Below are 14988 nucleotides of genomic sequence, written 5' to 3'. Positions count from 1 at the left end.
CCACCATGGCCTTTTTCCACACCAATGCCACATTTTCTTCGATTTCTAACCACAATAGTTAATGAATAGAATATCAATAAGTCCACTCTAATCCATATTCTATTCCTCCATCCTGAGGACCTTGGCTTGGTTGTGTCCATTCCACATCTATGTCAAGAGGGGGCTTAGATTCCACATGGATACTGGATGCAATCCTCCTGCTTTCAGTTGTAGGCACTCTTGGCTCCATGGTGTGGTGGTTGACAGTCTTCAAGTCCATGTTAGCTGAGTGGGGTAAGTCCAATAAACCAGAGTGTAGGAGCTGAAGTCTGTTGAGGCTCAGGGCCTGGCTATCATATGGTCAGTCCAGAGATTCAGATCCCCTGGGTACATCTTAAACCCCAGCACCAACTACAATTCTGGTAAAGTAACAGGAAAGTCTTGTGAAAAGAGATGACATGAGTCCTGCTCCATCACACAGAAACACCAACTCCAAAGAAGGGCCAACTGACATGGCACTGAACTCCATCTGCCATGACCATAGAACCTGTGGGTCTCTGTAGCCCTCAGAAGAACCAATACCTGGGGTTGTATCTACTTTATCTGTCTCTGGGACTCTGCTCAGGTGTGCATAAGGCAACCCCTCTGATAACCTCCCGGCTCTTTTTTAGAGACTCAGCCATATAAACTCATTTGTCCTTTCCATTTCCCCCTTGATTTAGGTCAAAAAGCATTTTTAAATGCTGTTATATGTAGACAGAGATAGTCTGGTCCGAGTTGAACCTTGTTTGTTTTTAAGTACAACTCTTTTGTACGTTGGGTCTTTACGTATTAATTTATTTTGGGAATTCCTAATGGCTATATCTTAAAAGATATAGCGGTTTCGTGGTTATTTCTTTTTTCTTTTACGGGCTAATAACATTCCCCAAGAAGCAAAGCCTAATAGGCTGGGTAGGAAAGGGTGTGAAAATGCCAGAGGCTATAATTACTAGTACTGAAACTTTTCCCAGGAATGCGGATTCCCACGCTAGCCGGCCTCCTCGCCTTGCCCCATCCCCCCGGTTGCGTCACCGTATCCCGCGCTCCGGTTGGCTGACATAGGGGAGTTGCTGCGGGCTCACCGGTCTCCCCTGCGCTGATTGGCTGCAGGTGAAAGGGCAGGTGGGAGGTGGCCGCTGCTGAGGGAAATTCGGCCTCTACGGAGGCCGGGTTTTGAGAGCCGCCCCTCGAGAACCAGGCCCCAGCCCTGGGGAAGGCGGCGGGTTCCGGGTAACGTCGACTGAGGGAGGGAGGACCAAGCCATAGACGCGGGACTCTGCGCCGTGCGCGGAGCGAGCACTAACAGGTGAGTCGCTTTTTCCACCCTTGGGGGTGATCCTCAGGCCAACCGCCCAGCGGCCGAGAGTGGGGTCGGGGCCCCAGCCGCGGAACTGCTCCGCGCCCGCCCGTCAGCCCAACTCTCCAGGCGCGAGGCCCGGCGCCGCCCATCTGAAACCTCTACGGAGACCCAGTGTAACGTAAACGTGCGCCTTTGGGTCGGCCCAGGAGCTCCTTTTCCTAGGGCGCTCGTTTTCCCATGTTTATAAACACTGGGATTAATTTGAAACTGTCCGCTGATGAGACATGTTATAAAAGTAGAACTTAGTTGAAGTTAATGGGTTGTAGAGAAGACTAGTATGAAAATTGTGCGTATTACAAGTGAATTTATCTCCACTTCAGAATGCTTAAGAAACATGAAGCTTAAGAAAATAGCTCCCATTATTTAGCAAGCTTTTACGAAGAGCATTAACTATGTGTTGGGTACAAGACATTTATTTAGCTGAATCTTTAGAAGTTTGTCAACTAAATTTTTTCAAATAGTCCAGGTGCGGATTATTTCATAGTCCTAGAATTCAGAGGGGATTTTATTGTCGTTTTGTTAAATATAGCTACTTTCTCTAAAATACATGTGTCAACCAAAACTAAACTCTAGCGGGTGGGATACAGAATGACTGGAAACTACAGCTCTTGCCCTAAAACTTTTAGAGTCTAGTAGGAGAGGTGAATATATATAAGTAAGTAATCGTTGCCAAGGGAGTTTTGATGTTTATTGCTCATTTGCAGACTGCACATATGTCCAACCTATCATTCTGAAATCTTGGTTTAAAGCACATGGAATTTAGGTAAGATTCTTTTAAAATATGGAAAACTGGTGTATTTGAAGTCATGAAAATTATTTTCATTTGAATTCTTGATTTGTTCTTAACAATGTGGTTTTAGCTTTCTTTAGAATAATAAAAACTGCTTTGTTTATTGAGTACCAGGTACTTGTCTAATAGGTACTTGGCATGTATTAGGCAGTATTGCAGGACTCTGGAGCAAGCTGTTCTGTTTGAATCCAAGGTCTGCTGTTTAATAACTGTGCAACCTTTCACAAATTACTTTATCTGCCATCTGTTTCTAATGACTTCGTGAGGTAGTATATAAGAGTTTTCTGAATGCTCTTGTGATTTATGACATTATTAACTCACAGTCACCCAGTGAGGTAGTGTTCCCATTTTCCTGATGATCAAACCAAGGACAGAGGGGTGAATATAATTCAAGTCATGCCATAGCTAGTGGCTAGGAATCAGGCCCAGGCAGACTGGTGCCAGTAGCCCCCAATTTCACCCACTACATTAAGTTGCCTCATGACCTTGGTTTGTTCATTCAAGTTCAGTTTACGAATAATGATTTTGTTCCGCTGTGGACCAAGTTCTTTGCTGAATACTGGGGGATAAAGCAGAACAGAACTCCATCCCTGGCCTCCCAGCACAAGCAATCTAGTGAAGGTTGATCATGCCAGGGCTGCAGGGAGGTCCATGAGTCCTACTGAAATCATTTGCAAAATGTTGTGGGTGTGGGTCTTTTTTCCAAAAAGAGAGTCTGTAGTTTTCATCAGGTTCTTAGATGGGCCTGTGATCCAAAGAAAAGTTATGTAGTGTTTCAGCCAAAGAGCTAGTGCCTAACTGAATTCCTGATGCACAGCATGAACTAGAAAACCTACTAGTTGAGTGAATGAAGAAGAGATAAGAGTGTGGGTAGTACTACAGTAGGGTCAGGGCAGGGTGCTCTGAGAGAGCACACAGGAGGATCACCTGCCCAGAATGCTTCCTTAGAGTCAGTGATGACAGCCAGATGAAGAAAAGCAATTCATTAATTCATTGAAACGCCATAGTGAACAAAGACACAGTCCCCGTTCTCATTGAGTTTACTAATGGGTAAGTCAAAAACACACATGATCATCTGCACACCGATGTTCATAGCCACGTTATTCACAATTGCCAAAAGATGGAAATAACCCAGGTGTCCATCAACCGATGAATGGATAAACTAGGAAGCGGATGTGGCTCAACTGATAAGAGCGTTCACCTACCATATAGGAGGTCCAGGGTTCAAACCCAGGACCTCCTGGCCCGTGTGGTGAGCTGGCCCATGCACAGTGCTGCTGTGCACAAGGAGTGCCACATGCAGGGGTGTCCCCTGTGTAAACTCATGGAGTTAATAATTAGAATATAGGTCACCAGAAAATAGAATGAGGGTAAAGACTGGAAAGCTAAGGGGTAATCTGTGTAGAACTGGTAAAAAGGCTATTTTAGTAAATCTTTGGAAATGAATAGAAATGATGAAAGCACATCACAGTGTTTGTAACTAGCAGGGCTATTATATGCAAATGACAATGTTTGAAAGGGAAATTCTAAGGACATATATTACTAGAAGGAAAACTTAAAAATGTAACATGGGAATGTATAACATTGAAACCGCATTTGAAATATGAATATGCATATTATTGCATTAATAAGACTTTTTACAAAATATAAATACAAATAAACTACAGAGACAAACAGATAAGCAGCTGTATACAGCAGGGGAAGCTTAGAGAGGTTGAGAAGTGATGAGTTTTTGTTTGTAATGAAACTGGTATAAAAATGATTGAAGTGATGAATGCACAACTATGCGATTATATCAAATACCATTACTTGTATACTTTGGATGGATTTATGCATTATTCTTATGTATCAATAAAATTGATTTGTTAAAAAAGAAATACACATGATTTAGAAGAGTGGTACCACGTGCCATGACAAATGGTTTAGAAGAGTGGTACCATGTGCCATGAAAGCTTTTACTGGGGACAGGGAACTTTCATCTACTCATCAAAGTCAAAGAAGGTTTCCCTGAGAAACTGAACATATAGATCTAGAAGATAACTAGACAGAAACATTTCAGGCAGGGAGAATAGCATCTTCAAAGACAATGTGATAGGAAAAGATGAAACACCAAGACTGAAAGGAGGCAAGTGTGTGGCTAACTAGCGTAGGGAGAGAGAGACAGGGCAACTGGGATGGAGCCCAGACAAGGAGGCCTTGTCCGCTATGGTAAGTCATTTTATGTTTTATTTTGGTTTTTGTTTTTATACTAAAGTGCATTGAAAAGTTTATTGCAGGGGAGTGACAAGATCACACTTTGAGAAGATGCTGGAGAGGAGGCCAAGTGGATTGACTCAAGCCCTGGATGAGGACCAGATCTCTAGGGAGAGACTGCAAGGTAAGAAGGGGAGAAATAGAATGATATAACAACAGAGAGCCAAAGGAAAAAATGGATGAAGTAATGCCTTTACAGTAATCACACTGAATGTTAATGAATTGAACTCCCCAATTAGAAGACATAGACTGATAGACTGGATTTTTTAAAAAATGAGCCGTCTATATGTTGTCTACAAGAGACCCATCTCAGATGTAAGGACAAACCAAGTTCAAAGTGAAAGGCTGGAAAAAGATATTCCATGCAAATAATAATCAAAACATAGCTGGAGTAGACCTGAAAAATGTAAAATAACAACATTATAGTATATGAACAATCATTAGTGCAACTGGCAAATTGTTCGTATGATTAGTGTTCTGTAATTTTTTTTCATATAAAACAAACACTTTCAATTGAAAAAATATATATAGTGAACCCCATTGTGGATGATGAGTGTGGTTAATATACAAATATAAGAATATTCTTCCATGAATCAGAACAAATGTATATTAATATTACAAGATGTTAATCATAGGGTGGTATTTAGGCAAAAATATACCTAAAGCAAACTATGGACTATAGTGAATAGTAATATATTAATATTTTTTCATCAACTGTAAAAAGAATTAAGCTAAGTGAAAGAAACCAGACATGAATTACCACATATTGTTAAACTACATTTATATAAATTATAAATATTAATAAATTTATAAAGATGAAATAAAGTTAGTAGCTATGTATGGCAGGGAAAGGATGGAGGGATTGAGAGGTCACTGCTAAGTGGTAAGGGTTTTTTCTTTTTGGAGTAATGAAAATGCTCTATTATTGATTGTGGTGATGAATGCTAAATTCTGTGATTATACCAAAAGCCATTGAGTGTACACTTGAGATGGATTGCATGGTATGTGAATATGTCTCAATAAAATGGCTTTAAAAACAAATTTTTTTTTAGAGGTGCAGGGGGAGACTGTCTAGAACCAAGCTGCTGAGGAGCCAGATGTGTCTCCTTAGTTGATGGATGTCAGCTGTGCTGAAAGCTGCAGAGAGGTCAAAAAAACATGAACTTAAAACTATTCATTGGTTCTAATCACTTGTAATTTATCCTTATTGAGAGCTATTTAGATAGGATGAGAGGAAATGGAAGGAGAAAAGGATCTGCAAAAATTAGATGGGGAGGTAGGAGTGAAGAAAGATGGAATTTTAGTTGGGGAGGCAATGAGAGAAAGATTGTCTTTTTAAGTGGAAGAGGCCTAAATGTGTTTAAGAGCCATTGAGGTGAAGGATGGGATCACCAGAGAGGAGGATTCAGCTAGAGGAGTGAATAATATAGAAGCACTGTAGAGTTTCCAGTTCACAAGAGCAGGAACATGAAAGAACCCTAGACAACAGAAGGTATAATTGGAGGGACAGGTGCGGGCAGCGGCGGGCCTCCGGGAGGGTCGGCGCGGTTGGCCGGGCGGGCTTTCCGGACGGGGGCTGCCTTGCGGTCGAAGGAGAGGAGGGGGTTCGGCACAAAACTGTTGGGCCCTCGCTCTCTCCGCTCAGGCACGGGGGACGCGCGGTGCAAGCAAGAACACCACGGAGACAAGGTCTAGGCACAAGTCTACTTTATTGTTGAAGGGGACATGGTTTTATAGGGTCTAGGGATACGTAAAGGGACTTGATTGGTGCCGGCGGGTGCTGTTGCTTGCGTAGGCGGTTACTGGACAGTAAGCTGGCTAAGAGGTTAGGAGCAAGGGAGGGGAAGGGGAAAGTGTGGGCTGTCTAGATAACGGCTAGGCGGAAGACGGAGAAGGGGAGAAGGAGGGGCAGCACTGGCTGCCAATACTGGGTGGGAAGGAGACGGGGACAGACAGGGAGATGGTAGACATTTTACATTTGGTATGAGGAGTTTCTCTCCTTTTCTGGTACAGTTAAGAGACAAGGACATTGGTTAAGAGAATGAGGAAAGGTATTGGAGGTCCAAGTTGAGAAGATTTGACATGGTAGGGAGTATATAAGAGTGAGTTGACCAGAGAAATGTTTAAGATGGGATGGCAGAGGGAGCCAACTATACATCACAAGCCAGAAATGAACCTCGTGGCTCATTCAGAGAATTGCAAAATAATGAGGGGTTTGGGGTGGAGGCTAGCCAGAAATAGAACCTACTTTAATGTGTGATAAAGGAGGCATCACAAGTCATAGAGAACGAAAACATTGTTCAAAAAATAATAGTAAAATCTTTTGATTTGATAACATCTATTTATATTCTCAGCTCCCACCTAGGAATTTCACATGAATTAAGGAGTTAACTTTTAAAAATTCAAAAAGTATAGAAGGAATTAATCTGGTTCTTAAAAAGCAGTGGGTGGGAGCAGATGTGGCTCAAACAGTTGAGTTCCCGCTTCCCATATGGGAGGTCCCAGGTTCAGTTCAGGTGCCTCCTGAAAAAAACAAAAAAGCAAAAACAACAAGCAAAACTAACGATAAAACCAGCTCAAGAGAAACCAATGGTGGCTCAATGGTTGAGTGCCGGCTTCCCACATACAAGGTATCAGGTTTGATCTGTGGCCTCTGGTACCTCAAAAAAAAAAAGAAAAAGTAGTAGGACTTAAAAAAATAAACACACACACACAAAACAAAAATAATAATGGAAAGACAAAAAAGCAATAGGACTTATATATGAAAGGGACAATTTGACTGCTTAAATGATCCACTTTGTTACGTTACATATACCAATGACAACAGCAAATGAACTGGAGAAAATATTTCCAAAAATGAGAAGACTATTAGACTTAATATATAAAGAGTTTATACAAGTCATTTTTTAGAAAGCAGAAATATCACCGTTCAGCTAAAAGGTGGGAATGGTTGATTCACAAAAGAAAATAAAGATGGTCAAAATAGTTCCTTAAGAAAAGCTCATTGTAACAAATATACCACCTAATGAAAGATGTTAATAGGGGAAAGTGGGGCTGCGGCATATGGGAATCCCCTATATTTTTTATGTAACATTTATATAATCTAAAACTACTTTAAAAGTAAAAATAAAAATTTTTTTTAAAAAGCTCAGCCTTACTAATAATAAAATGAAATTAATTTGGTGGTGTATCATTTTTCACATCTCAAAAATAAAAACTGAAGAATGAAGCACTTATACCACTGGTGATAATGTCAACTGAGATAGTTTTTCTAGGCAATAAATTTAACAACTTAGCCTTGAAAATGTTCACACATACCCTCTCCAGTAATTCTACTTCTAGGAATCCAACCTAAACGAAAAAATATGAAATGTGGACAGATATTTAGCAAATAGCAAAAGTTACAAATAGCCTAAATGTTCAATATTAGGGAATGAATTAGAAAATTATAGCATATCCATCCCGTATAATATCATGCCCTAATTTTAAATATTGACAGAGTTTTTAATGCCATGGTAGATCCTGGGAGCATATAAATAAAGTAAAAGAAGCAGAAAATAAGTCCCATATCATGTGCATTGATTACAGAAGAGTCACAACACTCATACTTTTCATATTTGCAGTTACCATTTTGCTCATCAGAGAGAGATTGACAGGGGAAGACTGACAATTTTAATCATTTAGACAACTCACCTGGCACTCGACACATTATAGGTCACCCCGGAGTAAGCAGGAAATGGAGACAACCTGCTGTTTCCTTAGCCTCATTTAGCAGGGGCCTCTTTGTCAGTGTAAGCATCTTGTCATGGTGAGTGCAGTCTAATGTTTAATGATCTGTCATTTTGTATAATGTAACCAAACTAAGCCAACCTACTACACATGGTGCTCAGCCAGACATAACAATCTCTTCCAACCCTGGAGGACCCCCTGGCTGGGCTGGACTTAATGGAAGACAGTATGTTGGTCTCCAGCATGGTGCTTGCTAAAGAGATTTCCAAGGAAAATGAATCTATGCCATTTTCACTTTATAGGCTGAGTTTAAAACCTAACTCCCAGGCACAAGGCAGCCCCGTTTTATGTATTTTTAAAATAATAAATGGAGCAAGAAATACTTTAAAAATTGATATTTATATGTCAAAATATAAACAGCAGTTGTTTCTAAGTGGTAGAATTATAAGACTTTCCTGCTTTCTTACACTTTTCAGAATTTGGCAAACTCTGCAGTGAGTGTTATTGGCTTTATTAACCATTATCATTTTGGAAAACTGAATTCTGTTTTTTCGGTTTCTCCTTATAAATAATGTATTTTTGTTTAAAATACAATTTAAAGTCATATTGCTGTAAGACTTTTAGTTCCAAACATTTCCTAATAATGGCTAGCTGCCATTTATTGAATACTTACCAGGCATTGTGCAAAGTACTTGACATGCATTTTAACCCTCACAGTATCCCTGTAATTGAGATGGTGTTTTGTTTTACAGATAGCCGTTATTATTATTGACTGAGCACATATTGTACAGCATTGTTCTAATTACTACTATCTTATTTAATCCACTGCACAAAGAGGTTAAATAACTCTCCCAAGATCATCTGTAAGTTAGGGCCATGACTGGGAGTTCAGTTCTTCTGCAGCATGCTCAACACATGTGGATCCCAAGGCTTGTAGGGTCACACAGAAAAACCCAGATCTGCCCTTGCTCTTCATCATTAATGCTGTACCTCCTCCTTCCTATTAAAATCCAGGGTTAAAAAATACTTTAATATTGCCATCTTGGCTAATGATATGAGGAATTATCTGTAGAAAATTCTGGTTGAACCACTAGAAATAAAACAAGTTAGGCCTACAATTGTTTTAGTCTCCATAGGCACTAACGACAAGCTACTACTACTAGGATGGTAAACGAAAATGAGAAAGTTATGTGTCTACAACAATCGTTTATTTGGATTAGTCATGACAGGCTGGAAAGTGAAGAGCCCTTGGTATATATGGCAAGGGTATTATTAGTGGACGTGATTAGAAATGCCTATATTTGACTTTCCTTTCAAACCTACAAATAATTAGGGAAGGCTGCTAACTAGCTAAATGGTCTATGCTGCACATTTTTATGGCAAGGCCAAGACACTTAAGAACACTCTCAGGTACTAAAAGATTAAAAACAAAAAGTAGGTATGTTTTCATTATCAAAGTCAAAAGAAAAAGTGGTAAAGACATACTGTACTAGGCACAAAACAATCTCAAGGTACTAAAGACTGTTAAGCAGGAACAGCTGGTTAGACTATTTTAAAAGTTGCTCCCTATTCCACAGTTAACCTGATTTCCCATGGTTCCTCAGGGAAGTTACCCCTGGGACAGTCACTTGTATTTCTTACTTTACGCAGCTAAGACTTACTTTAATTCTGTATTTAAAAGAGGATTTTCACATAATTCTAATAAAACAAGCATGCGTTCATTAGCTCATTTTAAATGAAACTAATTAACTGACTCCTTTTGGGTGATAGTTAGTACCCAAATTCAGTATGGCAAAAATACTCCAAAATATAAGACATGATTCCCCCTGCCCTTTTTTTTTTATTTATTTTTTTAAGTAACACTTTTTTTATTAAAGTTACTAGATCACATAGAACATTACATTAAAAAAACAGAAGAGGTTCCCATATAACCCCCCCCACCCCCATCCCCTGCCCTTAAGCATCTGCATCAAATTGAAAAGGTAAAATATTTCCAAAAAAGTATGTGTGTGGGTGCAATATGTCTCCTAGAAGAATTGTAACAGTATAGAAAAGAGAATGTGTCAAAATAACAATGAGATCTATAAATTGTATCTCTTGTGGTCTTGCTGTAGATCTGTAGAAATGGAAATACCTACTTCATAAGGTGGTTGCAAAGCTCAAATAGATATTTTATTAAATTGAAAGATAGCTAAATTGTAATGAGGGGGTATGTATTAGTTACTTCAATGCATTTTTCTCATGAGTTTTCTTTTGTATAGTAATTTAAATTTATTCTGTTCTTCTCTTTACTGCTTATACCTCAAAGTTTAAGTGTATATGTTCTAAAAGCCAATGTGCCCCTTATATTGAAACCTACATTTTCTTTCTTACAGGTTCACTGAGTACATTTTGAGTCCCAGGATGGTGGGAATTTGCCAGTGGATTACAGGCATGTTTTGGATGTTGCTGATGAGATCCCAGCCCCATAGATTGCATTCTTTCAGAAAAATGATAGTAATTCCAAAATACAGATCTCTTTTTGCATCCCTGACCTACACAACTGATACACAGTCAAACAGAGAAAATAAAAGAACAGTGGAAAAACTCTGTAAATTTTCAGTTGATATTAAGAAAATTCGCAGATTAAAAGGATGGGTACTTTCAGAAGATGAAACCTATGTTGAAGAAATTGCAAATATTTTGCAAAAACTAGGTCTCAATGAATATTCTGTAGCCCATATTTTGGAACGCTGCCCAGAAGCAATTGTCTATAGTCCAACTGCTGTTGATACCCAGAGAGAACTCTGGCAGTTGGTCTGCAAAAATGAGAAAGACTTAGCCAAGTTAATAGAACAGTTTCCAGAATCTTTCTTTACGGTTAAAGACCAGGAGAACCAGAAGCTGAACATTCAGTTCTTTCAAGAGTTAGGAGTCAAGAATGTGATCATTAGCAGATTTTTGACGACCGCACCTAATATTTTTCTTAATCCTTTTGAGAGGAATAAGCAAATGATAGAGATTCTCCAAGAGAGTTATCTAAATTTAGGGGGCTCCGAGGCCAATATGAAAGTTTGGCTACTAAAATTGTTAAGCCAAAACCCTTTTATTTTGTTAAATTCTTCTGCAGCTATAAAGGAAACACTAGAATTTCTCCAGGAGCAAGGTTTCACAAACTTTGAAATTCTAGAACTTGTATCCAAACTCAAAGGCTTTCTTTTTCAGCTTTGCCCTGGAAAGATACAGAACAGTATTTCCTTCTCTAAAAATACATTTAAATGCACAGATCATGACTTGAGGCAATTAGTTTTAAAATGCCCAGCCCTTTTATATTATTCTGTTCCAGTTTTGGACGAGAGAATTCAGGGATTACTGAAAGAAGGGATTTCCATAGCTCAGATAAGAGAGGCACCAATGGTTCTTGAATTAACACCACAGATAGTCCAGTACAGGATAAGGAAACTAAATTCTTTAGGCTATAGAATAATGGAGGGACATCTTGCAAACCTGAATGGAACCAAAAAAGAGTTTGAGGCTAACTACGGTAAAATTCAAGCCAAAAAAGGAAGGCCAATATTTAACCCTGTGGCACCATTAAATATTGAAAAGTAACTTACTGACTTATGTTTTCTTTCTAGTAGTGCAGAATACAACTGATGAGCAAAGACTTAAGTGATTCAGGGATTTTGTAGACACGAGTAATTTTATGAATCTGTTTAGCTTCTGAGTTGTGTTTGTTATCTCTAAATAGGTAATATGACTCATTTGCTGTATTTGAAAACATAATTGTATTTATTTGAAATAAAATTGCTAACTCTCTGGACTGACAATATGATAGCCAGGTCCTGAGCCCCAACAGACTTCAGCTCCTGCAATCTGATTTATTGGACTTACCTCACTCAGCTAAGATGGAGTTGAAGAAGGACAACCACCACACCATGGAGTCTATAGGGCCTACAACTGAAAGCAAGAGGATTGCATCCAGTATCCATGTGGAATCTGAGCCTCCTCTTGACATAGAGGTGCAACGGACAGAACCAATCCAAGGTCCACAGAGAAAAGGTGGCATTGGAGTGGGAAAAGTGGACATGGTGGCTGATGGGTATGGGGAATGGCAAGAAGAGATGAGAGGTGGAGGCGCCTTTGGGACTTAAGAGTTGCCCTGGATGGTGCTTCAGGGGCAATCACCGGACATTGTAAATCCTCCCAGGGCCCACTGCATGGAATGTGGGAGAGTATGGGCCATGATGTAGACCATTGACCATGGGGTGCAGAGATGCCCAGAGATGTACTTACCAGGTGCAATGGATGAGTCATGATGATGGGAGTGAGGGTTACTGGGGGGGGGAGTGGTGGGGTGAGGGTGGTAGGGTTGAATGGGACCTCATATTTTTTAATGTAATATTTTTACAAAATCAATAAAAAATAAAATAATTGCTTTCACCTAGAGCTATTATTTCAAGAATTCATCTACTATTAAATGGCACAGTAGTAACCTTTTATACTAAGGAAACCATTTCCAAGAAATTGACAAGACCGCTCTTAATTCAAAGTATAAATACATTTTTATTCATAGCACGTTTCATCTGGAATGCAAATCCAGTCTTCTTCCTCACCACCAGCCCTGAAACCCTGTGATCTGAATGTGACCTGATTTCTGGATCTTTGTGTCAAGGAAAACATCAAACTTCTAATAAAATTCATTAAGCAAAACTTGCTGTCACCTCCTAGTTGGAGTAAATGAGTATCTTTGAGAACCTGGCAGTAATCACCCAAAAACAGAATGTTCTACTAGAGGAGTGATTAGAGCCTTTTTATGTGATGAATTTGTTTGAAATATGACCATTATACCTCACAAAATACTTTTATGTGTATTAATTACTTTCCTCATTTTACATATGAGGAAACTGAAATTATGAGTGGTCACTCAGCTGCCAAGTGGCAGAGCCCAGATTTATTTAATTCTGACTCCCATTTAAATCTTGTGAATACAAAGATTCCTTTTGAGTTGGCTTAAGAAAAGTCACTGCTACCTGAAATGCCAAAAGTAGAGTCCTAATAACAAGTTTTAGAGATGTTTATGAAAATGTCTCTGTGAAACCTCTTAAATTTGAAATGATCTTATATACATTTGAAGTAAATGTAGATTTTTAAAAAGCGTTCTGAAAATCCAGGTCTGCCCCATAAGGGTTATGTAATGGTACTGCTTTTAGTGGTAACGTTTCAAGTTTCTAATTATCTTATTCCAAGATAAACATTACCCAGATAAAAACTGGCTCATTTAACCAGTTTTTTTGTTGTTGTTTTTAAAGATTTATTTATTCCCCCTCCCCCCATCCCCAGTTGTCTCCTCTCTGTGTCCATTCGCTTGTGTGTTCTTCTGTGTCTGCTTGTATTCTTGTCAGCCACACCGGGAATCTGTCTTTCTTTTTTGTTGCATCATCTTACTGTATCAGCTGTGTGTGTCTGCAGTGCCACTCCTGGGCAGGCTGCACTTTTTCATGCGGGGTGGCTCTCCATTCAGGGCGCACTCCTTAGGCATGGGGCTCCCCTATGTGGGGGACACCCCTGCGTGGCACGGCACTCCTTGCACAGCATCAGCACTGCACGTGGGCCAGCACACCACATGGATCAGGAGGCCCTGGGTTTGAACCCTGGACCTTCCATGTGGTAGGCGGACACTCAGTTGAGCCAAATCTGCTTCCCATCAACCGTGGAGCTTGAACAAATAATTGATTATAGCACTCAAACACCTGTGCACTGTGTGCTCATGTCCTTTTCTTCATGAAAAAATTATGAAAAATACAGGCAACATCATCCTTTACTCAGTTATTTAGCAAATCCAAGTAACCTTCGCAATCCAGATCTGTCTTTTTAAGTAAAGACTGATGAGAGAAAAAACGCAGGATTGCTATACTTAAGTGAAGGTGGATTGCCTTTGGATATTGGTCATAGTCCACTGTGAATGAATGTGGGAACAGATGCTGGCAGGGTAATGGAGTGGGTGGTGTAAGGTAGGGGAGTTGCTGTCTAGTTTCCTCACTTTTTTAAGAAAATAACAATGGGAAGGAGGACAGTAGGCGGCATGAAGAGATAAAGGTATGAAATAATCATTTTCAGATGAACGAAAGTGAACATATATATTAGAAAAGTACAACAGAATTGAATGGCCTTGTGTGATTGTGGCCGTTAATTTAAAGAGAAAATAGACAGCAGAGCAGCAAATTCAGTTGCTTGAGTCCAGTTACAGAAATAGTTCTTTTTTAAAGATTTATTTCTGTGCCCCCTCCCATTGTTTTACACTCGCCGTCTGCTTTCTGTGTCCATTCGCTGTGTGTTCTTCTGTGTCTGCTTGTCTTCTATTTAGGTGGCACCGGGAACCAATCCTGGGACCTTCTGAAGTGGGAGAGATGTGCTCAATCTCTTGTATCACCTCAGCAACCTGGTCTGCTGCATCTCTTATTGTCTCTCCTCTGTGTCTCTTGTAGTTTTGTCATCTTCCTAAACCAGCTCCCTGGGCAAGCCAGCTCTCTGCTCTGGCTAGCTTGCCATGTGGGCCAGCTTGGCTTTACCAGGAGGCCCTGGGAATCGAACCCTGGACCTCCTATGATAGGAGCCCAATTGCTTGAGGCACATCCGCTTCCCTACCTTAAAAGATTATTTAAATACCAATTCCACATTCAAGATCATACACACTGTATACCTATTTTATTTTCTCTTACACCAAATCCCACTCCATTATTTTGAGCCACTAACCCTCAGGATTAGTTTTGCTTTTGCCTTTTCTCCATTCTTATCATTAATATCTGATAATACTAATATCTACAAAAGAGAATTTTAAAAACTCAAAATTACCAAT

The 14988-nt window shown here is 39.7% G+C and overlaps 1 protein-coding gene across 3 annotated transcripts; it reads left to right on the top strand.

Moving 5' to 3' along the window:
• The first annotated feature begins 1184 nt into the window (after positions 1-1184).
• On the top strand, positions 1185-11890 carry MTERF2 (mitochondrial transcription termination factor 2). Of its 3 annotated transcripts, none has more exons than XM_004473299.5 (4): positions 1185-1324; positions 2083-2141; positions 4445-4545; positions 10526-11890. In XM_004473299.5, the coding sequence occupies exon 4, from the start codon at positions 10554-10556 to the stop codon at positions 11739-11741; it is 1188 nt and encodes a 395-aa protein (XP_004473356.1). In that variant the 5' UTR covers positions 1185-1324; positions 2083-2141; positions 4445-4545; positions 10526-10553; the 3' UTR covers positions 11742-11890. The 3 variants fall into 3 exon arrangements, with proteins under 3 accessions (XP_004473356.1, XP_004473358.1, XP_004473357.1); XM_004473301.5 differs by having other exon boundaries at positions 4435-4545; XM_004473300.5 differs by lacking the exon at positions 2083-2141 and having other exon boundaries at positions 1186-1324.
• The last annotated feature ends 3098 nt before the right edge of the window (positions 11891-14988 follow it).

Source organism: Dasypus novemcinctus, chromosome 12 (genome assembly GCF_030445035.2).
Source record: "Dasypus novemcinctus isolate mDasNov1 chromosome 12, mDasNov1.1.hap2, whole genome shotgun sequence".
Lineage (NCBI taxonomy): Eukaryota > Metazoa > Chordata > Mammalia > Cingulata > Dasypodidae > Dasypus > Dasypus novemcinctus.
Note: the sequence above shows the minus strand (reverse complement) of the source record. Positions and strands in the feature narration are given on the sequence as shown.